The sequence below is a fragment of the Carcharodon carcharias genome, chromosome 21 (genome assembly GCF_017639515.1).
Source record: "Carcharodon carcharias isolate sCarCar2 chromosome 21, sCarCar2.pri, whole genome shotgun sequence".
In the NCBI taxonomy this organism is placed as follows: domain Eukaryota; kingdom Metazoa; phylum Chordata; class Chondrichthyes; order Lamniformes; family Lamnidae; genus Carcharodon; species Carcharodon carcharias.
Genome location: NC_054487.1, coordinates 54,735,595 through 54,756,706, shown reverse-complemented (window position 1 = coordinate 54,756,706; position 21,112 = coordinate 54,735,595). Strand labels below are relative to the sequence as shown.

The 21,112-nt window shown below is 42.4% G+C and overlaps 1 protein-coding gene across 4 annotated transcripts in view; it reads right to left on the bottom strand.

Moving 5' to 3' along the window:
- foxp2 (forkhead box P2) overlaps nucleotides 1-21,112 on the bottom strand; it is a 920,115-nt gene that overhangs the window by 86,062 nt on the left and 812,941 nt on the right. For all 4 annotated transcript variants that reach the window (XM_041215859.1, XM_041215860.1, XM_041215861.1 and 1 more), the window contains one exon: nucleotides 10,220-10,430. In XM_041215859.1, coding sequence (XP_041071793.1) covers nucleotides 10,220-10,430 — 211 coding nt within the window. The remainder of the gene's footprint in view (nucleotides 1-10,219; nucleotides 10,431-21,112) is intronic.

Sequence of the window (21,112 nt, the reverse complement as noted above, 5' to 3'; positions counted from 1 at the left end):
GAGTAATTATAATGGGGAGCTTCAATTATGCAAATATAGAATGAGTTGGAATAGTGCAAAGGGACAAGAGGGGAAAGAGTTCCTGGAATGTGTTTAAAATAATTTTCTGCAGCAGTATGTTTCTGCTCCAACGAGAGGGAAGGCACTATTCGACCTGGGTTTGGGGAATGAGTTGGCCCAAGAGGATCAAATATCAGTGGGAAAGCATTTAGGGGACAGTGACCATTGTATCATAAGGTTTAGTATGGCCATGAAAAAGGACAAGGATCAATCCAGTGCGGGGATAATTAATTGGGGAAAGCCAACTTCGATGGGGTGAGAATGCATCTGAGTCATGTGAGTTGGAATCAAATGTTGTCAAAAAGACGATGGCTGAACAGAAAAAGTACTGCAGGCAATATCAAGATACATTCCCTTGAAGGGGAAAGGTAGGACAGATAAATCCAGATCACCCTGGATCATGAGAGAGATAGAGGTGAAGATGAAAATGAAGAAGTGCTCATACGACAGATCTAAGGCAGAAAAATACAATCAAGAGAATATAGAAGGACCGGAGGGGGAAGTGAGAAAAAACTAATAAGAAAAGCAAGGCAACAGCATGAAAACAGACTGGCAGCTAATACAAAAGGGAATTCCAAGGTCTTCTATAAGCATATAAATAATAAAAGTGTGTTAAAAGAAAGAGTAGGGCCAATTAGGGATAAAAAGGGGACTTGCATGTGGAGGCAGCAGAAATAGTGGAGATACTAACCCAGTACTTTGCATCTGTATTTACAAAGGAAGAAGATGCTATCCCAGGTCGAGTTGAGAGAGGAGCCAACTGGTACAACTAGAAGAAATTACAATTGAGAAGGAGGCGGTTTTAGAAAGGGTATCTTTACTTAGAATTGATAAGCTACCAGGACCGGATGAGACACATCCAAGAGTACTGAGGGAAGTGAGAATGGAAATTGCAGAGGCACCAGTGATAATCTTCCAGTCTTCCTTAGATACAGGGGTGGTGCCAGAGGACTAAAGAATTGTAAATGTTACGCCCTTGTTCAAAAAGGGGTGCAAGGATAAAGCTGGCAACTACGGGCCAGTCAGTTTGACTTAAGTAGTAGGGAAACTTCTGGAAACTATAGTGATGGACAAAATTAATAGCCACTTAGACAAGTGCAGGATAATTAAGGAAAGCCAGCATAGGCTCATTAAGGGAAAATCATGTTTAACCAACTTGCTGGAGTTTTTTGAGGAGGTAACAGAGAAGGTTGATAAGGGAAACACTGTTGATATGGTATATTTTAAAAGACATTTGATACAGTGCCACACAACAGACTTGTGAGCAAAATTCCAGCTTAATGAATAAAAGGAAGAGTAGGTACTTGCATAAGAAATTGGCTAAGTGACAGGCAACAAAGAGTAGTAGTTAGTGGATGCTTTTCAGATTGGAAGAAGGTTTGTAGTGGACTTCCCCAGGGTCAGTGGTGGGACCTTTGCTCTTCCTGATATATGTTAATGGCCTGGACTCTGGTTTCAAAATTTGCAGATGATATGAAGATTTGAAAAATTAACAATTGTGATGAGGATAGTCTTGAACTTCAAAAAGACATATGGGAGAATTTTCTCCCCGTTGCGGGGGCTGAGCCGGAGCAAGAGCAGGCAGGCATGCAGCCAATCGCCACCCACGATTGGCTGCGCACCACCATTTTACGTCGGCGGGCCAATTAAGGCCTGCCCAGCGTGATGTGCACTTGGAAGCGCTGTGCGCTCCCTGTGCAGGCGGGAGGAGTAGGCTGAGTCGGGGCCTGCGCACAAAAGAGCGCAGAAATCTCCCTGAGGCACAAAGCTGCTTCAGGGAGATTAGTTTGACTGTCAAAAATTTTAATAAAGAAAAAAAAAAATTTAAGACATGTCTCCTCATGTGACAGTGTCACACGAGCTGGGACATGTCAATGAACTGTAATAAAAAAGTTTTATTCAATTTATAGACACTTCACGAAACCTCATTCCACCTGTGGATGAAGTTTCATGATAAATGCAAAAGCCGACTCCGGTGCGCGCACGCTAAACTGAAGATCTGAATGACACGCGGTGATGTCGGGATGCATGCCCGATGTCACCGCACGTCATTTTACGCATTGGTGAGAGGGGCCCACACCCGCATGCCAACCTGAAGATTCGGACATGTTCAGACAAGTGGCAGATGAAGTTCAATGCAGAGAAGTGTGAAGTGATTCAATTTGGCACGAAGAATATGGAGAGACAGTATAAATTAAAGGGAGAAACTCTAAAGAGGTGCATGAACAGGGGGATCTTGGGATATATGTACATAAGCCATTGAAGATGGCAGGGCATGTTAGGAGAGCAGTTAATAAGGCATATAGTATCTTAGGCTTTATTAATAGGGGCATTGAGTATAAGAGTAAGGAGGTCATGTTGAATTTGTATAAGACACTAACTAGGCCTCATTTAGAGTACTGCATTCAGTTCTGGGTGTCATGCTTGAGGGAGGATGTGAAGGCATTGCAGAGAGTACAGAGGAGATTCACAAGAATTATTCCAGGGCTGAAGATCTGTAGCTATGAGGATAGATTTTTAGAGGTTGGGACTGTTTTCCTTGGAGAAAAGAAGGCTGAGAGGAGACTTGATAGAAGTATTCAAGATCCTGAGGGGTATGGACAGGGTAAGTAGTGATAAATTGTTCCCACTCAAGCGAACATCAAGAACTAGAGGGCATAGATTCAAAATAATTGGCAAAAGGAGAAAATGTGATGTGAGGAAAAATTTTTTCACCCAGAGGGCGGTTGGAGTCTGGAACAAACTTCCTAAGAGGGTGGTGGAGGCAGGTTCAAGTGAGCTATTCAAAATGGAATTGGACTGCTACCTGAAAAGAGAGAATGTGCAAGGTTACGGGGATAAGGCAGGGAGTGGGACTAGGTAGAATGCTCTTTCAGAGAGCCAGTACGGACTCGATGGGCCAAATAGCCTTCCTCTGCGCTGGAAAAATTCTGTGATTCTGTGACATAACGACAAGGAGCAGCAGAAAACTGATTGTGGACTGATACTCCTGCATTTCCTGAGCCCTGAGGAGGAGACAGCACTCGTACCATCGGGTTAGCTGTGACTGAGGTCATTGCATCCAGTGTCACTGAGAGCATTCAGGATTGTTATGGCACAGCAGTTGGTAAAGGCTGAGTTGTTTAAATCCCAGAGGGAAACTTGAACAACTGTAATAACTTATATTTTCAATTGGTATGTTTGAGATGCAGCTCTGAATTCAGGAATAAGACCGAGCCTCAAGAGGTCTTTTATATAAAACTAAATTAAACATTCATTAATTTAACAGCAAATTAAACACGTACACATGTCTACAAGTTACTACCATAATGACTTTGAAACAAATCCCCAAATTAATCGCTCCCAGGTATATCTTCACCAAGGCAACAATAACCCATAGACTTTAAACAGACACCAGGCAAAGCACATTTGACCTTACGAATTTAAAATGAGGTTCCTTGCAATTTGGTCCCTTTGCAGACACAGTTGTAGGCTTACAGGCTGGTTAGAACTTAAATGCCTCTGCCTTACACACACAAACTCTTTCTGTTTATACCTAGCTTTTACTTTGAATGTAAATTTTCCATGGTATCTGAGGCTTTTAATGGCTCATCTTCTAACAATAACATTCTCATCCCACTAATTTTATTAGTAACATAAACACATTGCTTGGTGGCTCCCAGCTAGGTGCAAGGTTTTATTCCCAGTCTTGAATGCTTTATTCAACAAATGCAATTAACACCTCAAACTACTATACATCAAAGCACCCAGGCTAGCTGGTTTTAATCCAATTAAGACACACACATAGACACATAACCCATTACAATTCCAATTTAGAAATAATTTCCAGTAACATTATAGACATTAATATCTCTTCATGACAAGGATGATTGATGTTTTTGTCTTATGCACATTGTCAAATCCCACCACTCTCATCCTGGCTATCTGGCATGAAGTGGGAACTGCAGATGATGTGACCATGGATCTCTTGCTCTCCACACAACCCTATCCCTCCCTCCTGTTATGATTTTCTGCTTTCAAATACCCAACATTTTCTACCTGACCAGCTTCATTATGAAGAGCAACATCAAACCTCTGATGAAGAAGTACCATTATTTGATTTGACAGTCACAGACTAATACTGTTTTGACAGTATCTAACAAACTCAGGTACTGGCATCGAATGTACTTTACAGCAAAGCATAGAGTTAGGATTAGGATGGTGAGCTCCCAGGCATGAGTGGTCTATAGCCAGACCAGGGTGAAAGGATAGTTTGTGTGCCAGCTTACTGGTGAGCAAGGTCACAGACCTCACAGAGGACTCAGCTGAGGACTTAGATGGGTGGTGTTCAGGAGAATGCTGCTGAGCATGTACAGAAAGATGCTTGGTGCATTGGCAATTCACTCACAGAGCCTCTTGTCACTGACAAGGCCCATAGAGAAGTCCGGTTCCAATTTGGCACAGGGCTTCATGCAGAGTCGAAGCCCATCTTTTCCTGCGTGGAATTGGGTGGTCAACTTCATGACAGCAAATGTGGCCCCAACCGTGATGCAGAGTGATTGCAGGTAGTTGAAGTCTCAGCTTCCACTGCAGCACAGGCAGAAGCCACCCAACAGAACTGAGGTCATGAGATCTCTGCTTGTTGATATATAAACCCAGCTTGGTGCCATTCAGGCTCAGACTGCTGCCACGATGGCTGCAGATACTCGTGTTCAAAGATGTTCGCAGTCTCTGACAGCAATCCAGCCCTCCATGCTCCAACATATTACTATAACTGTTGCAATGTCTGGCCGGGAGAGTGACAGTAGCTGTGTTGCCCCAAACTGCTGTCCTCTTTTAGGATGACAGCATTTGTGCTTCCACCATGGTCACTCTGCCAGTGCCCTTGCGATTTCCATTTCCATATTTCTGCTGTTCATACTGAGTTGGATCAGTCCAAAGCCAGGCTCACAAGACCCAGAGTTGTCCTTTAAAGCCATCAGCAATCTCCCCTATTGACTGTCAGCAGCTTTCCACCAACAAGATGCAGCCACTGGGGTAGCACTGCATAGAAAGAAATGTTGCCTCAAGTACCTTCACTCGGTCAGTCAAAAGCACCTGAAAGACACTCACTTGCAGAAGGTACAAGGTGAATAGCTCAGTTTTGTATTATTGGAAGTATTGTTGGATAAAGTTGTTATGGAATGTTGGTGGTTTTTATTTCAGGATCTTAGCTGTGACTGTAGTAGAAAAATTGGAAGATTGGGAATTGTACAGCAACTGTATTATGGGGAAGAGTCCCAGGGGAACTGGAGTTTAAGTATCTGCTGGCAGACAACCTGTCAGAGGTGGAGGGCTCCCAGATACTTCCTCCCTTCCTCTTCGTTCTCCTCCTCCTACTTCCAAGGTGTCCTCCAAAGACTAGGTGGTCAGGGCAGCATCCTCATGATAGCAAGGTTATGGAGGACACAGCAGATCACCATGAGCCCTGGAGATATGCTCTGGCCAGCAGTGGAAGGCAGCCCCACAACAGCCCAAGCAGTGGAAGCATTGCTTCAGGACATTGATGTTTTGTTCCATGACATTCCTACTTGCTGCATGACTCTTCTTGTAGGTGTGCTGCCCATGCGATGTCAAGTGGCAGAGGGGAGTCATGAGCTAGGTGTAAAGCAGGCATCACCCAGCAACCAGCCTCTAATTCTTGGTGGTGAACCAAAGAACTGTGAAATTTGCTAATGTACCCTGCTCCAGTCTGAAAGGATCCATTGGTGTAAAAACTGACAGCAATGGCAATCTTGATGGTCACTGGCAATGCTGTCAATACCCTGCTGTGCAGCTGCAAGTCAGGCTGTAGAATGTGACTCAGTTCAGTCACTATGTCCTTAGTGAAATGTAGGGCCCTCAGAGTCTGCTACTGGCTCAGGTGAGGTAGAAGTGGTGTTCCTAAATGTGGAGAGGATCTTTTATTCAGTGATCTTCTCCTCCTCGCTCTGTGCAGAGCTTCCCCTCTCTGCTGCCTCTGCTCCATTTCCAAATCAAGCTGCAGCCCAAGATGAACTGCAACTATAGACACCATTACTGATAGGCCATTCAACTCCACTGAGTTCCCTCTCAAAATCCAGCTCTACTCCTTTGTGAAACCAAAAAGTTTTCAAAACTTCTCCAATAATACTCAGCACAGAACTTATAATCTTTGGGCTGAATCATCCCAGGTTTGTACAAAGTGTGGTAGCAGGTGGGAAAAAAGTCGATCTACCCGTCAGCCACAATGGTGGGTTTTTGCATGGAAACATGCCACCTTGCTGCTGGGCAGCCTCCGATTTGCCTGTCACACCATTACCTCGCTACCTCCTCATGCAGGCACTATGTTTAAACTGCACGCACACACACTTCTCAATGCTTGCAGCCCAGGTGAAGACATGGCCCAAAAGCCTAGAAAAGTGCAGCCCCTTGATTCAATAACATATCCCTGGGACGCCTTCTGGATGCTGTGGAGGCCCGCTGCCATGTCATCTACTCCCGCTCTGGCTGCAGGAGGCCCATCAGCCTCACCACTCTAGCTTGGGAGGTGGAGGTGGTCAGTGCTAATGCTGCACACGAGAGGTTGGCCATCTAGTGCAGAAAATGGATGAATGATCTTATACATGCCACCAGGGTAATGCAACCATCTTATCACTCTAAACTCTCACACTCACAAGGCCATCACACATTCACTGGCATCTCACTCACTGCTCACTCAAGAGACATCACTACTCTCACTCTCACACACACCCTCACATCTCCATCTGGCCTCATCTCCTCTGGAGATTGCCTTCTCAGCCCTCACCATCCTGAGACCATTTGTGCCCCCATGCACATCCTGGGATAGCCCCCCCCTTCCCCAGTTCAGCCCGCATCCTGCAGCCTCTGCCCTTGCCTGAGGCCACCTACCCTTTCCACAAACAAGCCTGCAGCCATTGAAAAGCCACTCTTGCCTTATGGTTGGTCTTGCAGAAACCTGTCCATGAGCCCCTGTAAAAGTGATATGGTGCTGTCTGTGAACCCCGGCACTGATGACCACAAGTGCTGCCCGAAGCAAGGATGGCAAACAAATCTCAAAGTCCTGGGCAAAGAGCCACTCGCCAGGTACACTTCACTTAAGTACAGTCATGAAACATATCGACATACAATCACGCCGAAGTGCCCAGATGATCTAGCTTGCGGGGATGATTCCGGTGAGCAGGGCTTATAACAAGATGCTAAATTACTGAAATTAGGTTCCTGATGTGCAGTGGCCGAAAATGCGGCCCTCCACTAACGGGTGAAGCAGACGATCTCAAACTGGTTTCATGAAGTCATGAAACTGACTTTTGGCCTTCTCGCTAAATTGTACCCCCACTCCCACCCGCCGTGCTGCCCGATGCCAACAGGGCTTCTGGCCTTTGTATCAGCATATCAAAGTCAAAAGCGCTTCACCTGAAGGTTGCATGATTCGACCTTTAAATAACATTAATGTGGGTTCCCTCCAAAAGCTGAATACATGTTCAGCTGGGAGCGATGAACTAGATCTTCGCAGTCCAAAACGGCAAATTGTGCGTCAAATTAACCTCAGAGATCTGATGAAAAATCACAGACTTGAAACATTAAATCTGTTTCTCTTCCACGGCCAGACCTGCTGTGTATTTCCAGAATTTTCTGCTTTTATTTTATATTAGAGTTAGCGGCTTGCTGTTTGACGTCATAATTTGTCTACTCTGGATGCTTCCAGTGCATGCACAGCACACTTGTACTAGCCTCCTAATAGTCAGGGCACGTTGCATGGAATATGCGGTAAGTGACAGGAAGCATTCCGGCCTAAATATTTTGAGTTTCAGGCTTTCATAGAATTGGCACCAAAAACGGGATGAAGCTGAATTTCATGACCAGAGTCTTTAAAATATCTACAATAATAATACCCAGTTTTTGCCTGTCCACACTTTGGTTGATGGGCTGATCTGGTGTATGGAGGCTGGTGCACATGGAGGCACCTAAACGCATGGAGGACTGGACTACATAATCCATGTATGGCTGCCAATGGTTGGCGGTGGTGGTGAAGGCAGCAAGGGGTTGGCAGAGAAAAAGAACAGCAGAAGTTAAGGGGAGCCCATCAACAAATTTATCCTGGCTGGATGGATTGGGGAGGGTGTTGGGTGACATAGGAGTGGGGAGGGGGTTTGGAGTGCATGGGGGGGTTGGGTGGTGGGGAGGTAGCATGGAAGGCAGGGATGGCATGGGAGGGGGATTAGCATAGTATGGTGGGATGTGGATGGAATCAGAGGGATTGCCTGGGAAGTATAGAGTAGCATGAAATGGAATGGTGGAGGAGGCATAGCATAGGAAGGATGGAATAGCATGGGATGGAAATGGCATGGGAGAGTGGGAGGGGGGATGGCATGGGATTAGGACATCAAGGGAGAGTAAGAATGGCATGAGATGGTGGCATTGGAAGGTTGCAATGGCATGGGATTGGGATGGCATGTGACAAGAATGGCATGGGAAGGAGACAATGACATGAGGTGCGTCATGGGAGTGGTGGATGAAATTCCAGAATTAGTTAAGTACGCTGATTTGACTGGAAATATTTTGCCGCTCTTGGCGACTGTAACATAATTGAAGATAAAGAAAGGATACTCCACATAGGGAACTGTAAAATGCGAAAGTCATTCCACATGGAGCAAAGGCCTCATAATAATAATGGCATAACAGTGGCCTAGTGTACTAGAACAATAATGCAAGGTCTATGATTTTGGAGGACACAGGTACAATATATTAGACATTGAATTGTTGGTCTCATTTGCGCTGTTTAAAGAGCACTGGTGACGGTAGTCAGAAGAATGAGACCTGTTGCACGCTTCCTAGCAGCTGGTTCAAGGTGAACATAGATCGGGGTCTCAGCAAATTGTCTAACCATTCTGTCAGTAGCTTACAGTGCAAGATCCAGGATGTTTAGAGAACTAGGAAGAAAATAGGAAACACAAATATAATTCCATGAATTAATTGCCTAAGATATTTCCAGAGTGGAAAAAATTCAAAATAGCACTGTTCTCCATTGAATTGTTAGCTTTTCGACAAGTATATATTTTCAAGAAATAAAATAATTTATTTAAATAACATTGATTTATCGGTAATGAGAGCTGTTTACCTATTGGAAATATCTTAATAATTCTCATCAAATCACACAAAATGCTGGTCAGCTCTCTCCATTGGCCAACATCTTGAAAATGTTCTTGGCAAAGACAATGAAATAAACATACTAGAGAAAACTCCAAAAAGCATGGTCCATGGATCTATGATGAGGCTTAGTTTTTGTTCCTTGAAATCTAAACATTTAAACTATCTCTAAAGGGAGAAAGGCAAGACTATTTTTTAGTGGGGAGAGAATCAATTCACTTCAAACAAGAGTGACATGATGATATGTTTGAATGCAACTGATGCCATTGTACCATGGATTTGTGAACAAATTGAAACATTTGTTCAAATGCTGCATAATGATCTTGTGATCTTTTAAAATCAGAGTAGGGAATTACAGCTGTAACTGTACATTAATGTAATAAAAGAAAAGACCCACAAAAAAAAGAACCACGATTTCACCCAAAAAGTTACAATTCTTGAAGACCGGTGAATTAGAATTGGGTTTTGGAGGTGTGGGCTATACTTTAATTAAAAATGCTGTTGATTTCATTTATTTAAATGGACAGCCTATGAGAAGTCAGACAAAGAACAGGTACTGGAACATAATTGTAATCAAAATCAAAGTAGAAGAAAAGAAGAACAAGGAGTTATGAGGAGGGATGTGAAAGTAAGGTCTGACTTATGGCTATAACACACTGTAAGGCAGTTACACACAGAAATTTTCACCATCTCAAAAATTAATTTTGGGCCTCCAAGCAATGTAGCAAGTTAACTAGCCTACTATAAATTTGTGATCCAGGAGCGGTGGTGGTGTCTACTCGCATATGGGAAACCATAAAATGGGATTTCCCCACACATCCACATCCCTATTCCCAAGCAGCCATCTGCCTTTGTGGAAACCAGAAGTTATTGATGGTGGGTTGAGGTCAGGGATCATACTTTTAATAAATTAACCTCTCACTGATCCAAACCCACCAAGTTTGTGGGGTTAAAATTCTCCCCATTGTCTCTATGTGCATAGAGGGCACTTTAATCTATCTGAGATATTTACCTATCTCTTCTTGTTGTGAGAACTGAAGCCTGTCCGTTCATTAACGAATGATGAGTTATTGGTGGTGATGCTTTGGAAGTGGTAGTGGAGGTAGTAGAGGAGGAATTATTGGTAGAGAGATCCAGCCCGCCATGCTTCAAAACGCCGTCTTCCATATTGTGCACCCCGGTCACTTCTTTCCAGAGCTGCTGAATCTCTGCAGGGCTTAAACCTGGAAAATTACAGCACAGATATTAAGAAATGCATAGTTAAGAACTGCACCAGATAGGTAAATTGGTCAATCATTTTTTTCTTGCGAAACCTGTATCAGTTAATCTACTTATGAACAATGACCAAATATTCACTCGAATAATACTTTTACTTTGCTAACGCCATTCATCATGACCTCAGCAAGCTCTGCTACAGCTATAAAAGCCCTTTGGATTTTCCTGCCAAGGGCTATGAACCTATATAATTGTGGTTTGATAACTCAAGTATGCGATTTATGAATTTCTTAACAGTAGTCCAAGTTTATATCTCAGATTGAATTCCAAACTATCTCCCCAAGTTTTATAATGCCTTACCTGAAATGTTGAAAGGAGTACACCGACACTATGAGGGAGAGACATTTTAGTGGATTTTTACCTTTCCTACCTGGGTGTTAAGCATCATCTGAGGGAAGTGCAAAGAGGAAAGCAGGAGAGGATCACATGCTTGTTGCAGAGCTATATGACTTCAACAAAAGGAAAATCAGTCAGGGCCCTTTAGTGACATATAATCCTCTCTGCCTGACTTTCTTTTCTGTTCTGCCTAAGCAATGCTTAATACTCAGTCAATAAAGATAAAAAAGTTACCTCATTGATAAAGGAGTTTTTTTTTTAAATTCATTCATGAAATATGGGTATTACTGGCAGGGCCAGTATTTATTGCCCATCTCTAGTTGCCTTTAAGGAGGTGGTGTTGGGATTTCTTCCTGAAGCACTGCAGTACATCCGGTGAGCTGCTGTTAGGAAGGGTGTTGCAGGATATTGACCCAGTGACAATGAAGGAATGGCGATACATTTCCAAGTCAGAATGGTGTGCGACTTGAAGGAGAACGTGCGGGTGGTGGTGTTCCCATGCATCTGTTACATTGTCCTTCTAGGTGGCAGAGCTCGCAGATTTGGAAGGTGCTGGCAAAGTAGCTTTGATGAGCTGTTGCAGTGCATCTTGTAGACAGTACACACTGCTGCCAATGTGCACCAGCAGCAGAGGGAATGGATGTTTAAGGTGTGGTTGAGGAGCTAATCAAGCAGGCTGCTTTATCATGGATAATGTTGAGTTTCTTGAGCATTGTTGAAGCTGGATTCATCCAAGCAAGTGGAGAGTATTCTATTATACATCTGGCTTGTGCCTTTTAGTTGGTGGACAGGCTTTGGGAAGTGAGAAGACAAATTACTTGCCACATAATAACACAATCTCTGACCTGCCCTTGTAGTCACAGTATTTATGTGGCTGGTCCAGTTCAGTTTCTGGTCAATGATGACCTCCAGGATGCTGATGATGGAGTATTCAGCAATGGTAAGGTTATTGAGTGTCAAGGGCAGATGGTCAGATTTTCTCTTGTTTGAGATGATGATTACCTAGTACTTGTGTGGCACGAATGTTATTTGCCACTTGTCACCCCCAAAGTAAAAATTTCATAGCATAAACAACAACACCTTGCCCTTAAATAGCATCTTTGAAGAAGAAAATTGCCCCAAGATGTTCACAAGGAGAGAAATAATCAGTGAACAAAAGATAAAGCGTGACTGAGAACATCTTCAAACAGATGAAGTTAAGAAGCTTTTGAAGTTGGAGAGAGGAGAGAGCAAGCGCAGCTGGCTTAGTGATGGAGCTCCAGAAAGTGAGGCTGAGGTGACTAAAAACTTTGCAACAAATGTGCAGAAAATAGGAAGGAATGTGCAAGAAATGACAGTCAGAGCACCGAAGAGTCATCAAGGCAACCTATGGCTATAGCTGGTGACAAAGATGGGGAAGAACAAGACCATAGAATGATTTGAAGATGAAGACAATTTTTAAACTCAATGCATTAGGTAAGAGTTGAAATGAAAATGATGATAAAGGGTCAGTGGGATGTGGTGTGGGACACAATATAGCTGAGTTTTGAATGAGTTGCAGATTTTTGTGGGAAGAGTTTGGAAAGGCAAGAAAAAAGACACTGAAGAAATCAAATTCAATGGTGACAAAAATGTGGATAGGAGTTTCAACAGTGATGGCGACATGTGGTGAAGCCAAGTAATGATGTGGAGGTAAAAGCAAAAAGTGTTGGTGATGGATAAATGTGAGACGTATCGAAGCCATGCTGTTCTTGACCAGGGAACATTTAATGAGATAGACACCCCATATCCTGTTCATTACTGCTAAATTTAAACCAAGCTTTCGACTAACTCTCATAACTTTGATTGAGCTTCTAAAAGTGGCTGGAAAGGAGGATGGAATCAGTGGGAATACACCATGGAAATACACCTTTGTTCATGGTGGTGGGAGAGTGCGGGGTGCATCAATGATGATCTTATTTCATCCACAAGGTAATGACAGAGTGATTGTGGAGCTTATGGAAAGATGGAGCATGGTATAAATCAGGATGATTTGCAGCTGGCCGTGCCTACACATAACATCCCAGAAAACAGCACGTTAATTGAGGAAAAGGATGGCTCTTTGGGAATTCTGGAAGGCCAGCGACCCTTTATTTCTGGTGCATTGGCTGAATGGGATAGTTACTGAGTGAAATCTTACAGTGGCATAGAATTAGACAACAGAGAAGAGGTGATGGAAGAAAAAGGCATTGTTGACCACACTGAACAAGAACAGATATGGTTGCAGTCATAAAGAGTGTAATGTGTGACTTTGAGCAGGGTGGAATCTTTACTGAGTTTGGGTGCAGAAGAAATTGAAGATGTGAGAGCTACATTTCATGGAAAATATGTACTCTCAGTATCACTTTACTACTGATTTTCTGCTTCTGTATCTATTATGAGCCATTACAAACCATCTTCTTAGATGCTGTTTACCTACAGAGATGCAAAAATGAACAGGGAACAGAGTGGAAGCCGAATTGGAGGGATTCGAACAAATACAATTTGGTACATGGTTAGAAGGTAATGATGTATTGAAGGATTTTAGAAAGGAAAGGAAAGGAAAGTTAGAGATATTTGGTGAGAATGGAACTGCCTAGAATGAGCATTTCTGTAGAGTAGAATGTAAAGGCAAGTTATAATGTTTGAGTAAAGGAGCCACTGGTAACGTCATAAGTGTCAGGAAGATATAATAATTTTCATAAAGGTATTTGGAATTTATTGTATGGTAATAGTGAGGTGTGTGTATCGGTGTGTGTGAGACTTAATTGAATTAGAGACATCTGGTCTGAAAGCTTTGATGTAAGAAGAGAAGCTAGGTTTGAAATGCTAAATTGGTAAACATGGGCAAGTTTTAGAATGTGAGGTGAAAAGAGAACATTTGCATTTTTAAATAAACCAGAGTAGCTTGAATTCAAAAGAGGGGGTGAATTGTTTCACCCAGCCAGGAGAAGCAGAAGTTAAGAAACAGTGGGCAGAATTTTCTGGATGCCTGGGGGGGTGTGCGGAGTGGGAGTGGGCGTGGACCCGATTACGAGCACGCCATCATTTTACGCGGGCGGCCAATTAAGGCTTCCACCTTGGACTGCCTCTTGGCCCTGCGCCCCTTGTGTCTGCGCCTGTCCTCCCAAACATTGCTCCCCTGGAGGCATAATGTGCACCCCTGGCCTCCACCCCCTTCTAGCCCTCCCTTCCTCCTCAGAAGAGGTGCCTCCAGTGCAGAGTTCAGTTCCCATTCCCAGGCTATGGGAAGGCTTCCAGAAACCTGGAAGTCCAAAATAGATTCCTCACTGCAGAGTGCTGACTGATTCCTCACTGCTGAGTGGTTAAGAGTCCATACAAAGCAGCTGGTATGCGATTTGAAGTATTGCAGATCACACAGGCAAGCTTCAAAAACTTTGAAAAATCAATTCTTGAGAGAGCACATTCGCAACCCCAGTGAGTTCTCTTATCCCACCCATGGATGTGGTTTATACAAATGTGTCCTACCTGCATGCCTGTTGCGCTGATACGTGCGACCCAAAGGCTAGAATTTTCCCATCGGTGATTTGGGGGCGGGGCCCGCTCGCCAATGGGAAAATGATGCAGGATGGCGTTGGGAGGAACCCCCGACATCATCCCGGTCCCTTTAAATTTTAAGGAAGGCGGGCAGACAGCAAAATCAGCTGTCCGCCTGCCGACCTGTCAACGGTCAATTGAGGCCATTGACAGGCTAATGACAGTAATTAAAGTCCCTGCCCATCCAACCTTAAGGCTGGCGGACAGGCCAGGAGCCCCAGCGGGCTTCTGATGATACATGAAGCCTCATCCACTGGCAGGATGAAGTTTCATGTTCCTTTTTAAAAACTTTAATAAATGTCATGTGATATTTATTAACATTTCCCATCTCGTGTGACATTGTCACATGAGGGGGACATGTTAATAACATTTTTATTTCTCTATTTTTTACGTTTTTGACAGTGTCACTAATCTCCTTGAGACAGCACTTTGACTCATGGAGCAGTGCGCTCTTTCGCGTGTATGCGCGAAAGAGCACACGTTGACAGCTGGGGATTCCCTCCCCCACCCTGCACAGGAAGCACATAGTGCTTCCCATCGGGCAGGCCGCTGGGTGGGCCTTAATTGACTTGCCCACTCAAAATGGCGGCGGGCCTTGTTTCGGTGGTGGGGGTCAGCTGTCTGCCCGCTGCCGAGCCGGTGGGGCCCGCACACCCACCAAGGGCAAAATTCTGCCCATAGACTGCTTGGGCGCTGAAAAATCAGCATTGATTGGTGAGTCAAGGGCCTTAAGTGGCCCATTAATGGATGGTGGGCACGCAGAAGATATCATCGTGCACCCACCTAATGAAATATCACAATGGTGTGTGGTGATGTCGGGACACTTGCCCAACGTCACCGCACATCATTTTATGCATCAGTGTGCGGGTTCCGACCCCGTATGCCAATAGGAAAATTCTGCCCAGTGTGTTTATTTTTCCCAAAAATTACTGGTGAAATTGGTACTATGATAGATTTTTATTAATCAAGGGGTAAAGTTCAAAGACCTAGTGAAGCAATGGGAATTTGCATTTGAAGGGGGAAATCTGTATAAGGGAGAAAAGGCTGTGCGCAAGAGAAAGCACTTTTAAGATCAAACACAAGTGTGAAAAGCCTCAAGCTGCTGTCCACAAGGAACCGAAGCTGAGAGAAATTCACTTTGACAGGGTGCGTGCTTTGCCTGGGTCTGTTTACATCTATGTCTGTGTTTTACTGTTGCCTTAATGGAGGTGAAACTGGGAGTTAGATTAATTGGGGGAGCTGGAAGTTATCATAGTAGTAACTTGTAAACCTACATATGTGCTTAAAATCATTTTTAGTTATCTAAGAAACCTCTAAGCCTTAGTGGCTTTCTTTTTACTAAATTCAAAGCCCACATCTCAAAATAAATACAAATTGCAAATAGTTGTGGCAGCTGCTGCAAGTTTCCCTTTGGAATTTGAACAGCTTGAAATTAATATCCCTCCGTCATAACATCAGAGAGTGTGAGTGATGATGATGGAATAGTGTTTGGGTAAGAAGAAAATGAGGGTACAAAAGGTACCTTTCATGGAAAATAGCTGAATTTTCACAATGACAAAGAGGGTCTTTGGCTTAGCCAAAATGGTGCTGGGAGTCCCACTCCTGAAGTTGGCACCTAGCATTTTGCTGGGAAATGCAGGGAATGGGAGTAGGTTGTAGTTTGCATAACCATGGTTCATGGAGGCAGCTGCACATATGAAAGTGCAGCTGCCCCTTCAAACAGAAACAATTTTCATTAGTGGGATGTCCAAAACAAGACTTATGGGTTTTACACTTTTCAAGAGAAGGTCTAAATTTAACAGAAATCTTTGGACAGGTAGGGTACCCTTTTGGAGAGGTAAGGTATCCTTTTTCGATAGGTCCACAGACACGTTTGGGAGAGGTCAAGTGTCCTTTGGGATTGTTAAAAGTAGGCATGGATGTGCATAAAAAGTGGATAAACTCATTGGACTGTCAAACTGTCAAGACATTTAAATCCCCTTGAAACTGTTAAACTGTCAAAGTATATAAATTTTCTGGCCTTTAAATTAAAACAAACTCTAAAGTTTAAATAAAACAGTGCTTGCTATTTCACTCTGTTGACATAAACAACAAGGCTATCATTATAAGGTTCGTGCTGCATGACTAATTTCATAACCTCTCTTTAACACAATGGAGGGGCTTGACAGTTCATTGTTTGATTGACAGCTCCAAGTAGTTATAAAGTCTTTGATGTGACTCTGGATTCTAATACTTGTTTTATAAGGGATTAAATGGTTGAAGGAGTTTAAATGTAGTGAATGGCTTTTTATCAATGCAAGTGTTTTTTTTAATACTGAAATTATCAATAGACATTTAGAATTTTATTTATATCAGCATGGATCCTGAGGCCTGCCTATGTTGGATACTGAGTGAGTTGGCGTGGAAAGTGTAAGGGAAAAAGGTGATGAGTGGGGAGACATGGGTTGGTATGAGTTGGCACTAAATTGGCATGGATATATAAAGGGGTAATTAGAGAGGCACAAGGGTATAATGGGCCATGGAGGTTGGGTAGAGGGGCACAGGTTGGCATGGAGAATGTGAGGGACCATGGGGGTGGGTGGGGGACCTGAGGTGGCATGGGTTAGCATGGATGAATCATGGGGAGTGTGTGGAGGTATTGGGGGTTGTGAGGGGTGAGGGTTAGAGGGGTGGTTTTTCTTTTCTTGCTACTTTGCAGTTGGGACGAAGTGCCAAAGCACTGAAGCTGGCCTTTCAACAGACTGCCTCCATATCCAATAGCCCCTGTGATTGCTTCTGCACTGTTTCCAGGATCAGCGGGAACTGTTGTAGGGTGTTGATTATCATTTGGTGGGGCTTAATGAAGTCTTTGTAGTCTTAAGTAAGTTAACTGTGTATGTATTTGCAACAAGACCTATGTACATATATACAGTAAATATTCAAGCTAGGAGCTCTCTCCATGCTTACTTGTGCACATGGCTCTGACTATTACTAGACTGACCCCTAGGTGCAGGTCATGTATTCTTTTACATCAAATGTGGCACTGTACTCAGTCCCATGTTAACGCCATAAGTGCCAGACCCTTATACTACACCCCCCCACCCAAATCTTTGTCCAATGTATTTCAAATTATTCAAGTTTACCCCATGTGTTTACATCATTATTACTACCACATATTCCCCTTTAAATCTCTTGAGTTCATAGGTTCAGGCTGTCTGCAGGCCTTTTAAGTCTTCCATATTTCCTTCGCACTACTGTCGAAGGTGTGGTAGGCTCTGTCATTGCAAACAAAATCTGTTGATTTGGAGGCTGTTCTGGCATCTGAGTATGTTTTCATCCTCTTTTTGCATTGAACCACTTTTTGTCAATTCAGCACTTGGGGTCGTAGGTAGTTGTTGATTTATCTTATTTTTTCCAGATAGACGAACACTGTGCTCATCCCCATGGCATTTTTCATTTTATTTCGTTGTGCAGCTCGCCACGACACATATGGAAGTTTATGTTTCGACAATAGAACCTTCATTCCCACTTGTTTCACAATGTTAGCTAAATGTTTGATTACTTTAGTCTTTTCCAGTTGTTTTTCGAGCTTATGATTCTTTTCATTCCACTCAGCAGCAACTCTAGTAAGTTGAGTTGTTTTTATTTTAGTGTTATCTGCAGAACCCTTGCGTAAGTTTAACAACTTCACCTATGCATTCAGTTATTTTTGGAATCTTTCCTCCATGGTCACTGACTGCTCCTTAGACTCTTTCAATTCATCTATGAGATCTTTAATCCGTTCCGTGGAATTCACCTTTTGAAGTCTGGATACGCTCTTCCTTACAGCGCATCTCATCCTTCATTTTGTTCAGATTGGACCAAAGCTCAAGAAGGTCAGCAGTTTTGGTTGTTAATTCTCCTTTCAAACAATTGTTCAGATTCATCAGCAATTCCTTCTCCTGTTCCCAGCATTTTGCACGATTCCTACTAGAGCATTTTGATGCGTCAAGTTCATCAAGTTTTAATTGAAGATCCTTTTCTGTTGAATTTGTTTTTACATGTTCATCATTTAATCATTTCACGTTCTCTTTCAAAAGTTCTACTTCCTATGAGTAACATTCCAGTTTTCTCATTAGTTACCGTTTTTCCTCATCAAATGTATATTTTGTAAGCAAAAGTTGATTCTCTACACTGATCAGGTTTTCCATGGCAGAGTATAAGTCCTCAATGCTATAGTTCAAGCTCACATTCTGTAATTGTGCTTCTGCTAATTGTTTTTGAGACATTAGACATGCTCTTTTGTGAGAACTTCCACCTTCTCTTGCCATTCTAGGTTCTTGATTGTCATCTCTTCATAAATCTCTTTGGAAATGAAATGTTTTGTGAGAACTTCTACCTTCTCTTGCCATTCTAGGTTCTTGATTATCATCTCTTCATATATCTCCTTGGAGATGTAATGTTTTTTCAAGTTTTCTTCCAAATGTCCATCCATTTTCTTCAGCTCTGTAGTATTGTTCTTGTACCTCCATGAAACCTCAAAATTTTGTTTGTTCAGATCTAGAATAGTTTGGTTCATTGATGATTTTAGTGTCTCACACATTATCAAAAGTATTTACTCAGCTTGAATTTTGAGTTTCAGATATTCAAATTTAGTTCTGATACAAAAAGTTTCTAGCCGTATTTCATTTTTCTTTTGCAGGGTTTGTTTATTCTGGGTTTCATCAGATAGCTTTCCATCATTCACAGCCAGCTCCTCCTCTGCATTGTTACCTGCTGTTGCAGCTCAGGTTATGTGTTGGGATTTCAAAAAAGATATATCTTTGAGACTATTGGAAAGTTCCCTTGTGTGGTTTACTCAGGTATTGTCTTTTACTTTTTCAGCACTTTTCTGGAGGTTTTGTATGCCTCTTTCTAAGCTCTGTGCACTCCACAACTTGAAGATTGAAATATTCATCAAAGGCTTTTAATATTTCATCAAAGTTGGTTGAAGATTCATCAATGCATTGCATTAGGATTTCTTCATCAGCAAGTTAACCAAACCAGTATAAAAAAGTATTAATCTGAAGCTTTTCTGACTTTTTCCTTAGACCTGATATACTCCAGTAATTTAAAAATTCTCTTCTCCAGGATGCCCAATTTTCCTTTAAGTTTGGTCCTTGGATAAGTCCAAACTAATCTGACAAATTGGATTTTGATCCATGGTTAAGACATTTTAAAGTGTAGGTTTTGCTTTCAGAAGTTGCTGAAATTCAAAATGGTGCCACCATTTGTTTGGAGACAAAGGGTCTTCCCGCGTTTGCCGGCTTTGGCAAGCACCCACTACAATGGCTTCACACTCAGCCTTGAAATAATTTTAAACAATATCTCCTTGGATTGATTAGCGACACACTTTGCTGTTTCAGTGCTATGCTTTAGGGTCATGGAAGTGTCGAAACCTGGTCTTTAAAGCTGATTTATTAGTTGTGATCCTTTAGAATTACTTAATTAATTAATTTTACCCTTTTTGGAATGAGCTTGTATGTGTTCAGGTGCCAACTTGGGAATCTGGCTTTTCCAGTGGAGTTTTTAAATGGCACTTTCTGACCACAACTATTTAAAAGCTTCTCAGGACTTGCTTTATCTTGGAATTTAAAAGGCTTAGCTCACCTGTGCTAGACCTGCTGATTCTGCAATCTTGGAATTGAAAGTGGACTACCAAGAGATGTTCTGAGTCTTCTAATGCAGTGAGGAATTTGAAATTTCTGCCTTCAGTTTCCAAGCCTTTCTTTGCAGCCTTTCCCTGGCAATTTTCCTCTGCACGACTGCTTTTCGAGATTTTCTTCAGGCCAGATTGCTTCTTCAAATTTTTCTTTAGTCTTTTTGTGGCAGACCCCAAAACCACAGGCCCGACTCTCGGTAACCCCACACCACCTCGCCAGAAAGAAAATCAGGCCATCCGGGGCACTTTCTCCTGAGTTGGGTTTGCAGAGTTAGCTCTGAGGTCCCAAGTCAGGAACAAAAATTCAGGTCTTACTCTCAGAATCACTTTAATCTATTATGATTCATTACAAACCATCTTGTCAGTTGCAGAGGCTACCTACTGCGATGTAAAATCAGCCATATTTAGAGAAACAGGTTAAATGTGTATAGTGAAAATTAAGGTTAGAGTAGATTGCCCAAGTATATGTGATAATTTTTCTGGGCAGTCACTTTTGGAATCCAGCCTTGATCATTTACAGGTTTAGGCACTGTCCTATTTACAATAATTTGACAGCAATAAGCATTTAGGAAGATGAACGTTACTTAAAAAAAAATCTATGTCTATCTTACAATAAAGCATTCAAATGGATAAAATCCAAAGTGAACCAAAATTATGAAATGATTATTGTCCATTTCATAGTAATCTGGTCTGATTCCACTTTGCCCCAGAATCCCATATTTGTGTGATATATTTTTAAAAGAATGTCAGATTATTAAAAATGATTTTCTAGTACCAGCAGCAGTGACAGCTTCTGCAGACTTGCTGGTACAGTTGGATGATACACTTCGGCAGACATAAGAAATTGGCTCGGTAACTGAATTGCTTGCAATATTATTGTACATCAGATTCAATTTATTGATTTTGCTTTTTGATTCAAAAGTTTCTTTACCAGGACAAAAAAGTAGAAAGTGAACCCATTTCCTTCTAATAGATCCTCATTCACTTTTAACATTCTATCTTCTACTAGTTGGGAGAATTTATACACTGCATTTGTATACATTTATATAAATATTCACTTTCATTTTCTTGTTAAGTCAT